This window comes from Papio anubis, chromosome 20 (assembly GCF_008728515.1).
Source record: "Papio anubis isolate 15944 chromosome 20, Panubis1.0, whole genome shotgun sequence".
NCBI classification, from domain to species: domain Eukaryota; kingdom Metazoa; phylum Chordata; class Mammalia; order Primates; family Cercopithecidae; genus Papio; species Papio anubis.
The window spans coordinates 49,163,567-49,180,423 of record NC_044995.1 but is presented as its reverse complement, the minus strand read 5'-3'; the positions used below and the strand labels follow the sequence as shown (position 1 = coordinate 49,180,423).

General features: G+C 59.8%; 3 protein-coding genes across 3 annotated transcripts in view; 1 reads left to right on the top strand and 2 right to left on the bottom strand.

Annotated features, from left to right (window-relative positions):
- TMPRSS9 (transmembrane serine protease 9) overlaps positions 1–10,483 on the top strand; it is a 36,326-nt gene extending 25,843 nt beyond the window's left edge. Inside the window, 11 exon segments of the mRNA XM_031659081.1 lie at positions 642–813; positions 1,521–1,792; positions 3,417–3,449; positions 3,452–3,556; positions 6,443–6,525; positions 7,581–7,847; positions 7,927–8,257; positions 8,377–8,545; positions 9,224–9,489; positions 9,576–9,712; positions 10,143–10,483. Of these exon segments, the coding sequence (XP_031514941.1) occupies positions 642–813; positions 1,521–1,792; positions 3,417–3,449; positions 3,452–3,556; positions 6,443–6,525; positions 7,581–7,847; positions 7,927–8,257; positions 8,377–8,545; positions 9,224–9,489; positions 9,576–9,712; positions 10,143–10,304 (1,997 nt within the window). The 3' untranslated portion in view covers positions 10,305–10,483.
- A 293-nt stretch (positions 10,484–10,776) lies between these two features.
- Positions 10,777–12,132, bottom strand: TIMM13 (translocase of inner mitochondrial membrane 13). Its single transcript, XM_031660146.1, has 3 exons — positions 11,642–12,132; positions 11,485–11,553; positions 10,777–11,276 (listed from the first exon to the last, which is right to left on the bottom strand). The coding sequence occupies exons 1-3, from the start codon at positions 11,759–11,761 to the stop codon at positions 11,178–11,180; spliced, it is 288 nt and encodes a 95-aa protein (XP_031516006.1). The 5' UTR covers positions 11,762–12,132; the 3' UTR covers positions 10,777–11,177.
- Positions 12,133–12,375: 243 nt separating this feature from the next.
- Positions 12,376–16,818, bottom strand: LOC116271614 (lamin-B2-like). Its single transcript, XM_031659079.1, has 4 exons — positions 16,806–16,818; positions 15,970–16,127; positions 15,737–15,847; positions 12,376–15,141 (listed from the first exon to the last, which is right to left on the bottom strand). The coding sequence occupies exons 1-4, from the start codon at positions 16,816–16,818 to the stop codon at positions 15,100–15,102; spliced, it is 324 nt and encodes a 107-aa protein (XP_031514939.1). The 3' UTR covers positions 12,376–15,099.
- Between the last annotated feature and the right edge of the window lie 39 nt (positions 16,819–16,857).

Here is a 16,857-nt window from a genome sequence, read left to right as displayed (position 1 = left end):
TCCTCCTCCCGGTTCAAGTGATTCTCCTGCCTCAGCCCCCTGAATAGCTGGGATTACAGGCGTGCATCACTATGCTCGCTCATTTTTGTATTTTTAGTAGAGTCAGGGTTTTGCCATGTTGGCCAGGCCGGTCTCGAATTCCTGACCTCAGGTGATCTGCCCGCCTTGGCCTCCCAAAGTGCTGGGATTACAGGTGTGAGCCACCGCACCCGGCCATGCTTCATTTCAGTTCACCTACACCCCATACTCTGTTCCGAAACCCCATAGCAATCGTACCCCTTCCTTTTCTGAGCCGCCCCATGGGTCTCCTGGAGTGCAGTCCTGTCTTTGCAAGAAGCCCGTAAACCCGGCTTTGTGGGCTGCGGGCCTGTGGTGGGTCTGTTGCGGGGGGTCCTCAGGCTGACTGGGCTGCTGCTGTTGCTTTGTTAACTTCCGTCCCCCAAGCTAGGCCACGAACTTGCTGCAAGACCTTGGGCAAACTATGGACACCTCGAAGCCTCCACGGCTTCATCTGTGGAATGGGAGGGATTGCGGCACCTTTAGGGCCTGGCTGCAGTTGGTGTCCTGGGACCCTACCCACCCCCATGCTCCCATCCGAGCAGGCCAAGATCCCCAGACCTGGTCTTGTGTCCCCCTTCCAGAATGTGGGGCCAGGCCTGCAATGGAGAAGCCCACCCGGGTCGTGGGCGGGTTCGGAGCTGCCTCCGGGGAGGTGCCCTGGCAGGTCAGCCTGAAGGAAGGGTCCCGGCACTTCTGTGGAGCGACTGTGGTGGGGGACCGCTGGCTGCTGTCTGCCGCCCACTGCTTCAACCAGTAAGGCCCGCCTCCTCCAGGAAGGCTGCCCGGTTTCCCCTCCTCACCAGCCCCTCCCTGTCAGAAACCATCCTGCTGGGGCTGCCTCATGGTGCCCCCCCCACCCCTCGCCCCACCCCGGGGAGCAGCCCTTCCTCTCCTGAGGGCAGCTGAGAGACAGGAGGGAGCCGGTGCCAAGGCTTCTGAGGACAAAAAGGGGAGGGGGAGAGGGTTCCTTCCCCATTGCTTGCTACCCAGGCCGCATTTATCTTGGAGATTCCCAGGCACGGTGGCCCACATCTGTGGTCCCAGTTACTCAGGAGGGTGAGGCAGGAGAATTGCTTGAGCCCAGGAGGTCGAGGCTGCAGTGAGCCTGATGGTGCCACTGCACTCCATCTGGGGCAGCAGAGCGAGACCCTGTCTCAACAAAAAAAGAGACAGACTCATAAAGCTGTAGGGGGTTGGGAGGGCTTCGGCACAGGTGTAGAAAATGAAGCTGAGGGTCCCCTGACTTGCCCAAGGTCCCCCAACTCGGGATCCTTTTCAGGAGGAGCCCGGCAGCCCCTCTTCCCCTGGTCCTCCCTGGAGCCGAGGGTCAGAGGAATGGTCCTGGGGCTCAGGCAGCCCCGTGTAGCTTCCCGGGGGGGGGGTGCATCAGCCCTGTCCGTCCCCCAAGAAGGCGGGCATGTGCTGGAGGGCGGACACGTCTGAGGGCCCTGTCTCCACAGCACGAAGGTGGAGCAGGTTCGGGCCCACCTGGGCACTGCGTCCCTCCTGGGCCTGGGCGGGAGCCCGGTGAAGATCGGGCTGCGGCGGGTGGTGCTGCACCCCCTCTACAACCCTGGCATCCTGGACTTCGACCTGGCTGTCCTGGAGCTGGCCAGCCCCCTGGCCTTCAACAAATACATCCAGCCTGTCTGCCTGCCCCTGGCCATCCAGAAGTTCCCTGTGGGCCGGAAGTGCATGATCTCCGGATGGGGAAATATGCAGGAAGGAAATGGTGAGTCCTGCCCCGATCGAGGGGAATGGTGGATTTATTCTCCAGGGCCTGGCGGGAGGTTAGGATGGGCATCTGCCTGGACCTTAAGCCAGACCCTCCGGCTTTGCAGGGACCTCTGCTTGGCTGATCCCGTTGTCTTGTTCACTGCCTACACACCCTCCTCCCATTCCATCTGGGGGCAAAATCTGGCCGTTGCCTGTTTGTATAAATAAAGTTTTATTGGAACAGGCCATTCTCCCATCAGCAGGCTACCATGGCTTTCCTGCAATATATGAGAGGTGTCATCACCCATGACAGAGGCTGGGTCTGGTGGCTCATGCCTATAATCCCAGCACTTTAGGAGGCTGGTGGGTGGGTCAAGGGATGGGATCTCCAGACCATGGTGAGCTTGTCCAAAATAAAAAAAAAAGTGCTTTGCATGGTGGTGGGCGCCTGTAGTCCCAGCTACTCGGGAGAGCCTAGAATGGCATGGGCTCCCAGGAGGTGGAGCTTACGCAATTAGCAGGCCATGGTGCGCCACTGCACACTGCAACCCTGGGCAAATGAGACTCCGTCTCAAAAGCCAGAGGTAGCGGTGGCTCAAGCCTGCTCAATCTGGCACTAGGAGGCCGGGGCAGGAGGATCACAGGGTCAGGAGGTCGAGACCATCCTGGCCTAGCCACGGTGGAAACCCGTCTCTATAAAAATAAAAACTAACCCGGAGGCCGAGGTGAAAGATCCAGCCTACTCGGGAGGAGGCTGAGAGGCAGGAGGTCGGCCCAGGAACCCGGGAGGCGGAGCTTACAGTGAGGCAGGGTCCAGCCACAGCACTCAACCTGGGCAAGGCCGAGACCCAAATCTCAAAAAAAAAACAAAAACTCTAAAACTTATTAGAGACTGGCCTGTTCCCATTCTAGCCATTTACCAGAAAAACAGTACTGCTTGGTGGCTCACACCTCTCAGTCCCAGCACTTGGGAGGCTTCAGCCAGTGGATCTGCAGGTGGAAGTTTAAGACCCGCCCAGCCGGCAGGAGCCACGTCTCTGCAAAAATTACAAAGAGGTGGCTGGAGTCTGGGGTGGCTGCTACTAATCCCAACATTTTGGGAGGCCGAGATGGGCAGATCACTTGAGGCCAGGGTTTGAATGACTGTTTGAACATGGTGAAAGCCCATCTCTACTAAAAATACAAAATTAGCCTGGTGTGGTGCGGCCTGTAATCCCAGCCACTTGGGACTGGGAGGAGGGTACTTAGGCAGGAGGTGGAGGTTCGGTGAGCTGAGTCCCACTTCATTGCCTCTAGCCTGGGCAAAAGAGTGAAACTCGTCTCAAAAAAAAAAAGCAAACATCCCACCCCAACGTTAATGCTTCCTGCAGCCTCAAATTGGCCTCCTGCACATTGCCAGGGTGCCCTGGGAGGCAGCCCCATGTCAGGACAGTGGGAGACAATTTTAAACTCTGTGAGGAATCAAGTACCTCTTCCTCTCCTCTGTGGCTGTGCATGATTCCGCAAGCTCTGTGCCCTGGTTTCTTCATGGGTAGGGTAGCTGCATCATGCTGTTATCGGACCCGAACTGGAGCTGCTCTGATGATGATCACTCTCCAGAGTATTGCTTTCTGGAAGCTCTTTCCTGGTATACCAATGAGCTACCCGAAGTCAAGTAGGCATCATAGACCAGAAGACTGCGGCGTGCTCTGGCACCTCCTCACGGACATGATCTCGCCCGGCTTCCTGGAAGGCAAAGTTGACTCCTGCCAATTGCAAGCATTCCGGGGAAACCGAGGCGGTATTGAGGATGAAATGCCGCCATTCACCTGGCAGTTCTGTATTGTTGCAGACCCTAGATGTCTTGCTCCTTCCCTCCCTTTTCCTTCTCTCTGCTTCACGGCTAGGTCTTGCTCCCCTATCCCGCCCAGGCCTGGAGAGCAATTGCTTGCGATCTTGGCCTCTGCAACCTCTGCAAGTTCAAGTGATTCTCCTGCCTCCAGCCCCTTCTACCCGAGCAGCTGGCATTTACACAGGCGTATGCCACCCATAATACATGTTTTTAGTAGAGGCAAGGGTTTTTTACCATGTTGTAGGATAGTCTCAATCTCTGACCCTCGCTGATCATTTCGCCAGGCCTCCCAAAGTGCTGGGATTACAGAGCATGGAGCCACCATTGCCTCAGCCCTAGATTTCTGCTTTGAGATGGAATAGCTCTGTTGCCCAGGCTGGAGTATAGTGGCGCTTGATCTTGGCTCACTGCAGCTGCCTCCTGGGTTCAGTGATTCCTGCCTCAGCCTCTGGAGTAGCTGGTTCACAGGCATGTGCCTCCACGCCTGGCTTCAAGTGCATGTATTTTGAAGGGGCGGGGACCACCCATGTTGGCCGAACTAGTCTTGAACCCTTGACCTCAGGAAAAATCCATCCGCCTTGGCCTCAAACTTAGGATTAGGACTGAACTCTCTTTGTGGCTCCTCTCCTATGCTCAGATTTTCTAGAGTGCTCCCAGCCACTTAAAGAGAGACAGAGGTTAATTTTCAGGCTGGGTTGGCTCATGCCTGTAATCCCAATTAGCTAGGAGGCTGAGGTAGGATCAGTTGAGAATGGACTACAAGACAGCCTGGGTGAGCATGAAGTAGAGATCCGTCTCTACAAAAATAAAAAAAAATTTATCAGGCAGAGTGGTGCCTGTGGTCCCAGCTCCCACCCAGGCAGCTAGTGGGAGGATCTCTGCCAGGCCCAGGTGTTCGGCTGCAGCCAGAAGCCAGCCAGTCACACCCTGCACTCCATCCTGGAGTGACACAGCAACACCTATCTAAAAACAAAGATAAAATCCCAGCACTTTGGGAGGCCAGTGAACCAGGTCTGCAGGTGAGCCAGTTCAGGACTAGCCCCAGCTAGCAAGAAAACTCCATCTCTACAAAAATTACAAAAATAGGTAGGAAAGGTGGGGTGCCTGTAATTCGGCCTGCTCAGGCGGACTTGGGAATTGCTTGCCCAGAATGGCAGAGGTCAGTGAGTGGGTCCTGCACTCAGCCTGGGCAGCAGGAAGCTGAGACAGCCCTAAAAAAAGGCAGGTAGCGTTGGCTCAAGCCTGTAATCCAGCACTTTGGGAGGCTGGGGCAGAAGTAGGATCAGAGATCCAGGAGATGGGGTATCCTGGCCCTATGCGGTGAAACCCGTCTCTACACTAAAAATGTCTAAAAAATGGCTGGGCGAGGTGCGGCGAAGGCATGCTGAGTCCCAGCTGCTCAGGAAGGCTAAGGCCAAGGAGGGTGAGACCCGGGAGGCAGAAGCTTGCAGTGGCCGGAGGAGATCTAGCCACTGCACACTCAGCCTAGGCGACAGAGTGAGACTTCGTCTCAAAAAAAAAAGGCATCAGATTTCAAAATGTGGCATTCTCGAGTTAGATGCCATTGTACTAAGCAATACAAAACACCAATGGCATTATGATACTTCATTCTATAGCTTATTAGTTAAAAGAGGTAAATAACCTGCAATGGAAACCTACAGCCCAAAGTTCTCAAACCAGACTCTGAGTTTCAGATCCCATAGCTACAATTTGCTGTAGCGGCCCCAGGCAGTGCCTCCAGCCTCTCTGGGCCTCTGATCCTCATATGTGTAAAGAGTGAGAGCATGGCTGGCCTATCTTCTAGGAGTGTTGTGAGATCAGTGTCTTATAAGATCTTTTCTTCCTGTATTCATTGCTCCATAACTGCTTGCTTTTGGGGCGGAGTCTCGCTCATCGCCAGGCTGGAGTGCAGTGGCTGGATCTAGCTCACACAGAAACTCCACCTCGGGTTACGCCATTCTCCTGCCTCGGCAGCCTCCAGGCAGCTGGGTTCACAGGTGCCACCACCTCGCCCGGCCCCGTTTTTGTATTTTTTAAGTAGAGCGGGGGACTTTTCACTGCAGGATGGTCGATCTTTCCTGACACCATTCAGTCACCGTCTTCGGCCTCTAAGTCACTAGGATTGGGGCTTGAGCTACTCGTCCCGACCTGTATTCTGTTGCACAATCATACTCTCCATACGTCATACTCTCTCTTTAAAATACTCTCTATATCAATGGGCAATTCATGGCAGCTTTTTATCTTGAAAAAGAATGGTAGAGGCCGGGCTTGCAGTGGCTCACATCTGTAATCCCAGCACTTTGGGAGGCCCGGCAGAAGCGGATCCACTGCACGAGGTCAGGAGTTGGAGTGGCTGGCCAGCAGCAGACCCTGTCTCTACTAAAAATACAAAAAATTAAGCTGGGCGTGGTGGCTCATGCATGGTTTAGGCTACTCGGGAGGCTTAGAGCCAGGAGGAGTGCCAGGCTCAGGGAGGTGGAGGTTGCAGTGAGGCTAGGGTCCCAGCCTGCACACTGCAGGCAGAGCAAGACTCTGTGAAGGCGGGCGTGGGCAGTGTGGGCAGTGGGACCATGGTGTGGGGAGTTTTCTGCATTGTTTTACCCTTCCCCAAACAAAAGCAAGGAGGGCAGGAAACTCAGGAGGAAGTGACTCACTGCAGATGCACAGCCAGGCGTGGGGCTGCAGCCAGATCTCAGACCCACGCTGTACCCTCTGCCCGCACCCTCGATGGGGCCCACCCTGGAGACACTTGGGAAGCTATGCTTGAGGCCACCGGGAAGAGGTCCCTGGGGATTGCTTAGTGCTCTGCTGCCCTTCCTTTCTAGGAGGCTCTAGGGCCCCTGGCCTCTGAGAGGCCCGGCGTGTTTTATCTGGCAGGGATGCGTGAGCTAGGGTGTGGCTGCGCTCAGGACCCTGCAGCAAAGTCTACAGCATCACCAGGCTAAAGGGGCTGGATCCCTGGAGATCATCATCTCCAGCCCCTTCCCATGTCACCTCCCCCCTCAGCCACAGGACACTGGCCACCAGCCATCCCAGGACTGACAGCTGGCCTCACAGTCCTGGGGCCACACACCCAGCAGAACCCCACCCTAGGTGCAGGCAGGGTGTGGCAGGCCAGCCTGCCAACTCAGCGCCTCTCTGCCATGGGCACCACTGCTGGGGATGGGCCTGTTTAGGTGCCCCTGGGGCCACCACCCTCCCAGCCTGGGTACGGAGAGCCGGGAGGACCCCTGGGGCCCGGAGTGCCATGGTGATGGCTGGGCAGCCAGACAAGGCCCAGAACATCCTGGCCCGAGCGCCCGGGTTGCTCAGCCTGTAATCCCAGCTGGGAGGCCAAGGTGGAGTGGATGGCCTGAGGTCAGGAGTTCCAGATCAAGCTGCAGCTGCTGAAGTGAAACCCCATCTCTGCAAAAAAAAAAAAAAAAAAAAAAAAAATTAGCTAAAGGCAGTGGTAGGCGCCTGTAATCCCAGCTACTCGGGAGGCAGAGGCAGGAATGCGGCAGACAGGAGGCAGAGGTTGCAGCCAGAGCCCTGGGTGTGGAAATTGCACTCCCAGCCTGGGTGACAGGAAGCGAGACTCCCATCTCAATAATAATAGCCAAAACCAGGTGTGATGGTGCCTGAACCTTCTGGGTGAAGCATTTCAGAGACAGGAGAATTATTTGAGCTCAGGAAGCAGAGGCTGCAGTGTACCGAGATCACACCATTATACTCCAGCCTGGGTGACACAGCCCGTCTCTAAAAAAAATAAAAATAAAATGAAAGCAGGGGCTTTGATGGTTCGCAGCAGCGCCAAGTCCTTGGGTGACTGTTTCCTGTGAACCTGGCAGCTGCCCTCATGTGGGTCTGTCCCCGCAGCCTGGGGGCTGTCACTTTCTCAGTCTGAGCTGATTTTTCCTTTTTCAATAGCTATGGCCTTCCCAGGGCCCACCTCCTTGGGTCCAAAAGAGGTGGAGAAGCCCCGCCTTGAAATACAGGCGGGTTCTGTGTGGAGGCAGCTGTCGTTCCCAAGGACAGGGGCTGCAGCTGCTGTCAGATTCTCCAAGGCCACCTGGTCTTGGGTCAGGGCCAGATGGTGCCCCGGCTGGTGGGGAACTGGCACTTCCCCCTTGCCGACCTTGGTATCGGCTGCGGGTGGCACAGGGGGAAGGGGGCACCTAGGGAAGCCTGCTGGGTGGTAACAGAGGGCGGGGAGGGGGGCTCGCCCCTCAGGAGGAAAACGGACCTCTGGAGACAGCAGGTGGGTACGGGTCCCCTCCATGGGTGGTAACGGGGTCCCTGAAGCCCCCCGGCAACCACCCCATGTATTCTTTCCACAGCTGTGTTCTGAGGAAGGCCTTTGCACTTGGCACCGTCTGGGGAGGGCTCGGAGGCCATCAGGGATCCAGGCAGAGTGCCAAGGCAGGGCTGGGGCCTCTGGGTCAGGGTCCTGGTATGTGCAGAGGCCTTGGGGTGGGAGGGAACTCCTGGAGGACGGAGATGTGGGAGGCTGCCATGAGAGGGGTTTCGGCCTGGCCCCCGGCAGGGGAGAAGGTGTGGTCCCAAAGCTGAAGTCACAGGAAACAAATGCATTTCCAATGTTATTTGAGAAAAGCCCAAAGACCAAGCAGCAGGCCCAGCGTCCTTTCCTGCCGAGTTTTCCTGGGGCAGGTCCGCCCTCGCATCCGGGGCTCCCAGGGGAATTCACGGAGGGGCGGGCGGCGCTCTGGGGGGCTTCGTGGAGGAAGCGCCCTGGGTCCACCTGCCCATGCGCCTGGCTCCCTCCGCAGACTGCGGCCTGGCGCCGGCGGCGCTCAGCAGGATTGTGGGCGGCAGCGCAGCGGGCCGCGGGGAGTGGCCGTGGCAGGTGAGCCTGTGGCTGCGGCGCCGGGAACACCGCTGTGGGGCCGTGCTGGTGGCAGAGAGGTGGCTGCTGTCGGCGGCGCACTGCTTTGACGTGTGAGTCCCAAACGCTCCAAATGCCCCTGTACGTGTCTGTAGCTCACCCGGAACCGAACTGTTGCCCGAAAACGCACCGTGACACCCTCTTTTGCCGGAGTGCCCTCCCCGACCCCGGCTCCCACTGCCCCAGGCTGCTCCTCCCACCCCCATCCCCACTCCCTGCAGCCCTCCCCTGCCCACCCACCCCTCAGCCTGACCACCCTGGGTTGTCCTACCCCGCGGTCCCCACCTAACCCGGGGGCTGCAGCCCCTCCCAGCTCCAGGCCAAGCCCATGGGGACATTGGGGTCACTTCTTTCCCCAGCCCTCGCCCCTGGCACTTAGCTCCAGCCCCCGCAAAGCCCACCCAGTAGAAAGCTGTCCTCCCCAGGGCCCAAGCCCTGGCAGGAGAGGGGTACGGTATTCCAGAGGGGACACCCAGCTCCGGGCCCTGCGGGGCTCGAGGTCAGAAGGGGAGCGGGGGGCGGACCCTCACGGCCACCAATATTTTCAGAGCGCTAATATTAGGTGGTGATGACTGCAATCCTTGGTGCTGCCTCGGTGCCTGGTGGGGGACACTGAGCCCATTCCCAGACTGGCAGCCAGAGAACCATGGTCGGCCCCTGGGGGACACCGCAGGGGCAGGGGCCGGGGGCGCGGGGGCTCTGGCCGACGCCTGTCCTCGCGCGCCCTCCAGCTACGGGGACCCCAAGCAGTGGGCAGCCTTCCTAGGCACGCCGTTCCTGAGCGGCGCGGAGGGGCAGCTGGAGCGCGTGGCGCGCATCTACAAGCACCCGTTCTACAATCTCTACACGCTCGACTACGACGTGGCGCTGCTGGAGCTGGCGGGGCCGGTGCGCCGCAGCCGCCTGGTGCGCCCCATCTGCCTGCCCGAGCCCGTGCCGCGACCCCCAGACGGTGCGCGCTGCGTCATCACCGGCTGGGGCTCGGTGCGCGAAGGAGGTAGGCGCACCCGGGGCCGGGGTGGTGCGGGGTGCTGGGCAGCAGCCGGAAGGGGTCCCCAACCGCCCCATCTCGCTCGTCCGCAGGCTCCATGGCGCGGCAGCTGCAGAAGGCGGCCGTGCGCCTCCTCAGCGAGCAGACCTGCCGCCGCTTCTACCCGGTGCAGATCAGCAGTCGCATGCTGTGTGCCGGCTTCCCGCAGGGCGGCGTGGACAGCTGCTCGGTGAGCCTCGGCCTGGCCTGGGTGACCAGGGGCCCAGGTCCCGCCCAGCCGCCGGGGAGGGAGGGTTCCCCACCGTCCGGGCGCCACGCTCCGGTGCAGACTTCTCCAGAGGATCAAGCAGGGGGGCCCTTTTTGGCTCTGGAGGAATTTCCACTCCACAACCGTTTATTGGGTAACCACTGCATCCCACCCCTGGGCCTCAACGGCAGAGCAGGCAGAGGCTGCAGCGGGAGGCCCCATTCCACTCCGGGACCACGTGGCGGGTGTCCATCAATGTCTGCCACCTTTGCATTGAGCCCATTTTCCAGATAGTGAAAATGCAGCTTCCAAGGGAAGCCACTCACTACGGTCACCCCTACGGGGGCCAATGACCCAAGGGCTGCTGTAGGGGAGGTACCAGACTCTGAACCCCCGCTTCTCTCCCCAACAGGGTGACGCTGGGGGACCCCTGGCCTGCAGGGAGCCGTCTGGACGATGGGTGCTAACTGGGGTCACCAGCTGGGGCTATGGCTGCGGCCGGCCCCACTTCCCAGGTGTCTATACCCGGGTGGCAGCTGTGAGAGGCTGGATAGGACAGCACATCCAGGAGTGACCGCCACGTGATTGCCCAGGCCGGGACTCTAGGCGAAAGCAGCAGGAGCAGCAGGCCACCCAACACCCCACCTCACTGTACCCTACCCAAGGACGGGAGTGGGGGGGGGGGGGCTGTGGGTCATGGGGATGCATTTTGGTAGCACCCTTTGTTCCAATAAACACAGCTGCTCCACCCCGGCTCACTGGCTCAGCACCTCAGTGTCACAGCGCGGACCACCTGCCTGGCGCTCCAACAGGACCCGGGTGGAAGGAAGAGGGGTCAAAGCAAGCCTGGACAAGGGGAGGGCTGTCCCCCTTAGCCTTTGGGACAGGGGTGGTGGCAACAACACATTCCTCGTGACTCAGCAGCCCGGTGGCACTTAAGGGGAAAGATGGACTTCTCCCAACCCAGGAGAGGCTGAGACCCTCCGAACTGGGGTTCCAGGGACACGCGTCTACTCTTCCCAGAGATCCCTCAGGAGGGAAATAAAGAGGTTTCTCTCCGCCCTCCACCAATTTATTTGCCCATCCGCAGGAGGTGACAGCTCCGGTGGGGTCTGACCACCCCCACCTCCAAAGTCCAGACAAGAGTTCTCCGCCCAAAAAATATGAGGCTGACCTGGGCCCACTAGGGGAAGACCCCCAAAGGCCTGAAGGAGGTGCCACTGGGCTGCCAGCACTTTGGGAAGGCACAGGGCCCCCCCACCCCCGAGATCCAAGCTGCACTGGCTGGCAGGGGGCAAGGCGGGGGGTGGCGAGGACACAGTCCCGTCTGTCCCAGCACCGGTGCCACCCCGCTAAGCCCCGGGCAGGCAATACGCACATGCGGGCCCCGCCTCTCAGAGCACGTTTGTGGAAATGAACGGGGCGGGGCGGCCCACGGGCTCGCCAGTCACATGTTGGCTCGTTCCCGCTGCAGCCGCGAGTTGTAGGCGCGGGACACGGTGTTCCAGGCGTCCATGTAGCGGTCCATGCACATGGCGATGCACTTCTGCGGGACCGGAGGGGCGCACGGCTCAGCTCGGGACCTCGCGCCCCCGGGGACCTCCCTCACCCCGGATCCAGGCCGCCCGGGCTGCAGAGTGCACGCGTGCGGTAGCCACTCCGCCGCGCCGCCCCGTTAGTCTGCGCACGCGCAGACACCTCCCCCCCGAATCCAGACCCTCGCGACCCTTGCCCCGAACTTCCGCGGGTCTCACCTGCTCGGAGTTGTCCAGGGAGCCCCCAGGTTTCCCGATACACTTCCGGAAACACTTGTCCGTCATCCTCTGTGGAGACACGCGAGGCTTTAGCCGCGACGTCCGCCCCCAGGGGTGGCCCTGTCGCCCCAGCGCCCGTCCCCGGCCAGCCCCGCACCTGCAGCAGCTCCTGCGCGTTGGCCACGGCGATCTGCACCTTCACCTGCTCCATTATGAGCCCTGGGTCCAGCTTTCCGCTGCTGGAGCCCCCGAAATCGGAGCCGAAGCCGCCCTCCATGGCTCCGCAAAGTCAACCGGACCGAGGCCGCGTGCGCCGACCCGTAGCTGCGCCGGAAGCGGGCCTCCCGGGGCACCACGGGAAACGGAGTCCACGTGAGCGGGGACGGAAGACTACAACTCCCACAAGACCGCGCGCGCCCGGGCCATTCCAGGTCCCGCGGGGGGCCCTCTGCTCACGCGCAGGCCTGGACCTGCCGTTACCTACAGAAGCCACCCGTGGTTGCGACTCCGCGGGAAGGCGGCCGACTTCGCCCGGGGAGTGGGGGAGCCACTGCGTGCGGCCGAAGCCGATCACTTTGTACACAGGCTCCGTCTCCGGCTCGTCCCCCCAGAGGCCTGCCGCGCATGCGCACGAGGCAGCCGGCGCGTCTATATGACGTGCTGCTGCCCGGGCGGAGCCTGGTCTCATCACATGACGAAGAGTCCACTGGTGCTACAGCGTCGGAGGCTCACTAGAAAAAACGGGCAGGGTCCCATGCATCACCTGGGGCCTGTGTATACTCGCTAGTCACCTTTTCCTTGAGGGTGGAGGGTTTTAGACATCCGCTTCATTGGGGACAGAGGCCCCGGCTCGAGCTTCCCCGCGCAGGAATAAACTCGAGAGGCAGAACCTAAAATCAAAATGTTTATTGGAGTGTTGTACAAAAGTTTCCAGTCATAAAATGTATATTACAAATCATTGGAAAAAAAAAAAAAACACCACATTTGGCATGCATCTTCTTAAAAACCGAATCTCGGAAATGAAAGTCCATGCCAACCCCAAGGCTACAGCCCAGCTCCGTTTGCAGGTTGTGCTGTGACGCTCGCTGGACGCAGGGCTTGGAAGACGCTGCAGGCGGCGACGCCCCAGGACTGAGTCCCTTGGATCTTTAACAAGGAACTGCCGCGTGCAGGCCTCAGACCAACCCCAGCCAAAGCCGCTGGCATGAGGACAGGTGCATGATTGGATTCTGGGTCAGCCCGCAGGCCTCCTGGCTCCTGGGCTCAGCGGGGCAGGCTTCCGCGTTAACCTTGGGCTGTGCACCCCAGAACCCGCGTTGGTCCAGCAGCCGTGGGCCTCCCCCCAGGGCTGGGCGGCGTCTGATGCTTCGCAGGGAGGGCGCTAGGCTTTGAGTCACAGCATGGGCTTACACAGAGGGATGGTTTCGCATCGTTCTAAGCGGCACACAGCTAAGCGTATTTGGGGACAAATGCAAATTGTTTCCCAGGCCATAAATAACTTTTAAAACTTTGATTTTCTTAGTGTTTCCAAAGACTCAATTCTTAATGAACCTCCAATCACCCACAGGCTGCACAGTCCACACCTCTCCCCACTCCCTTCAGCTAAGGGCACCTGCAGTCCTAGGACCACCCCCAGCTCCACCCAAGGCAAATGTAGGGTGGGGGGTTCTGTGGACCTGGGGCGTGCTGTGTTCAGGACAGGGCTGGGCAGCGTCTGGACACCAGGGCCTGCCGGTTTTGGGGGGGAAATTTGTCCCTGAGCCCAGCCTGTGAAGCTGTCAGCAAATTACAGACCAACTCCAGGATACAGCTTTGCTCCCCCAGGCCCCAAATACATAGGATGTGGCTGAGACCACTGCATACTCTGCACAGGACAAGACCACCAAGACCCACCCCCGGAACACGCGCTGGCACGAAGCCTGGCCACTGGAGTCCAGGTGATTCCTGCCATGAAGGTGGGGAAGAGGAGTCTGTCGCCAGCACTCCCACTTCCAGCAGCTGGCAGAGGGTATCCCTGGGGCGGGTAAAGCTCCCTACCAGCCGCCTGACTGGGAGCACAGCGTGGTAGCCTGTTGGGCCCCTCCAGGAGGAAATGCTTTGGTAAGACACGCCCCCCTTGATCCACATGGGACAGGGACTTCTGAGAGCAAGGACAGCGAGCGGGGGCTACATGGAGCAGCGGGTGTTTCTGCTTTGTCGGCCGCTGGCTACTTCCCGGCCTGGGGCTGGGGCCCCCCATTCCTTCCTCCCACTGGCAAGTCTCCAGGGAGGCGGGATGCACAGTGACAGGGGAGCAGTGCCGCCCCCACCCTGCCAAGGCCTGGAGACGGCGCGTGCCAACGGCTCAGTTTTGGTGGCTTTAAGACTCGAGCTGCACTTTCTGAAGGAGGCTTTGCTGTCGGAGTGACCCCCAGTCCCACACCACCCCGGGGAGGAGAGTCAGCCTGTCCTCAAGGCCCTGGCGTGAGCTCCTGACCTGCGTACTGACCAATGTAAAAAAATAAATATCCATTAAAAAAATAACTTCTGTGTATCTATGAGGGAGGGTGTAAACGGTGAGCTATTGCCAAAGGGGGTGCCAGGCGTTGGGAAGCTGGACTAAGGGGATTGGGGGCGTCGTGATAGGAGTCAGGAGGCCTTGGCCTATCTGAGAAACATGGCTTCAGCGAGAGAATCACAGATGAAAGCTACAGTATGGATAGATGCGTGTGTGTATCTAGGCGCAGGGCAGACGGAGCCGGAACCCGGGAGGGGCTCCACAGCGCTCTCCTCCAGGGAGTCCACATGGTGGCGTTCCCTGCAGACAGCTGCTCTGAAACTCACAGCCTCTGCCTCCGAGGCAACCAGCTGTGTCCCCTCCCTGCTTAATGTGACAGGTCTTACAACGGGACTGTCCCCATTCTCCCTTCCCCGGGTCTTCCCCTCCCCTGCCCTGTTGGCCCTGCAGAGTCAGGAACTGACCTGAGGGAAAACTCCCCCAAATAAAGTCAACGGTCTGAGAAACCCGGCCGGTGGGCTGTCAGAACGGGAATCTGGAAGCCCAGGCAGCGGAGCGAAAACCCACCCCGGGGGCCACGCCACCCCCACGGTGCTCCACACCCACTGCGTGGCTACCTGAGGAGCTCCTGCTGTCAGAAGCTGGGCAGCCAGAATGCAGGCTTGGCCCCTGGCCCCACCAGGTCGACGCCTGGATTCTGAATTTGGTTTTGTAGAAAGCCTTCAAAAAACCCACCACTGAATTCCTACGCGGTTTCCGCGCTCTGTCCGCATCGGGGCCGTCTCCTGTCCCCGCTCTAGCCTCGCCAGCCCTCCTCCCTCCAAGCCCGAGCATCTTCTAAACCTCGGGGTCCTGGCCCTGGGCTTCCAATTTGACCAAATGGTGAGATGGGGAGTGGGGTGGGACTGAAAAGTCTCCGGGGCAGCGGTGAAGTGGCAGCGAAGTGAGGCTGGAGGATACCCGCAGGGAGGGAAGGCTGGGGGAGACCCACCCACATGTTCTGGCAGTTTGCTTAGAAATTCTCTAGAAATGTATCAAGAACTAAAGAAAGCCAATGATATAAAAATAGTTTTCAGTGGCTCTGGGTAAAGAAAGGTGTGTGGATGAGGAGTGTGGGTTCACATCACGTAGCAGCCTCTCGAGGTGGTCCTCGGGTCCCCCTGCAGGAAGGAAGGAAGGAAGGAAGGACGGCCATGATCAGGGCCAGCCTGGAGGCAGCCGGCAGGTAGACGGCTGCCCCCACCTCCCCACCAGGGAGGGGCTGAGCAACAGCAGTGTCTACTTCTAGAGCCTTCCATTCCACTTCCACTTCCCCATGAGCCCGCCTGTGAGCGACACGTTCTGTTTTGGGTTCCAAAACAAATCACACGAATCTTGCGATACGTGCATTTACCGCAGTGTGGCTTCGGCACTCATCTTCTCCCCAAAAGCCAATATTGAAGGGACCTGTGTCTTCGACTGAGGAAGCCTGGTTGACCAGAGAGCATCTGGGAGCCGTTCAACACCCACCTCTCAGGGGACCCCCTGGCCAGCTACCCTGAGGTCTGTGATGTCGCAAATCCACATGACGGGCGCGACCCAGGAGGCAAGAACAGGTCTCTGCCGTGCCCGTAACAGCCAAGGCTGGCTTCACCCTGAACCACGGCAGCCAGATGGAGCTCCCGCCGGGGATGCGGCAAGCACGTGTGTGTGTGTGCAGGAGCTCACTCTGCCCAGAGGCTGCGCCCCAGCCGCAAGTGGGCACCGGCGTCCTACCTGTTGGTGGAAAAGATCCTCCTCGCCGAACTCGGCTTCCTCCTCCTCTTCCTCCCCATTCTCATTCTCTCGCACCACTGAGGACTGCTTCACAGTCCTCATGGCCACTTCCTGTGTGGGACAGGACACGGCAGCGCATCCAGGGATCAGGCCCAGAGCTGCCGTGGCCGCCCCAAGAGTCCCCAGGCCCCGCTCAGGACTCTAGCCGAGCACCCCCCAAGCTGGGCACCTACCTCGCCATCCGCGTTAACCAGGACGGTGCGGAAGCTCTCGCCCGTGCCCCAGCTGCTCTGGCCCTTCCACACCAGCGTCGAGGGGGGACTGTGGGCCACTCCAGCACCAGCGGCCCACACCTGGGGACCCAGGAACAATGGCCCCGTCAGGGTCCCCTCTGGTTCCAGGGATGTGGGTCAGCCACTGGCTCCTACCGCACAGCCCCCTTCAATGCCCCTCAATGCCCTGGGCATTCAGTCCTTCCAGCCTGACGCAGGCTTATCCAGGGTGATGGCCCCCAGGATACAGAAGAGACCAGGCTTCTCTTGGCAAGCAGGGCTGAGCTGGGATCTGACGCCCACCAGGCTCCACGGCCCATGCCCTTGACTGTTACACTTCACGGGGACGCCTGCCAGCCCCAACGGCCTGGACTCAGACCCAGGGCACATAGCTCAGACTCCAGGGAGGCCCGAGGAGGTAAAGGGAGTGACTTACCCGGCACCGCAGGAAGTTCTATGGCTCACGACAGCTGCTCTTGGAGCAGTGCCTGGGTGCCACCACCATCCACCCTATCAGAGTCTGCTCCACCAGCCCCCTGGCCCCACCTCACATCCCATCTGTAGCACCCTGCGCCCCTCCGTGACCATCTGGCCATTGTCCATGTTTGGCGTCTCCACCCCCCCCTCCCAAGATCTACCCTTAATTCTCCCCCAGGGCAGTCCATTCCTTCCTTGTCCTTCTTCGTGCTTCCATTCCACCCCACTTCGTCCATTCCATTCCATTCCAGTCCTGTCCCATTCCATTATTCCTTCCACCCTGACCCCTGGTCCACCCCACCCTTCAGGTCACCCGTTACCCGTCCCAGTCATTCCGATCACCTTGTCCCCTGCCCTGCATTGGCCCGGTGG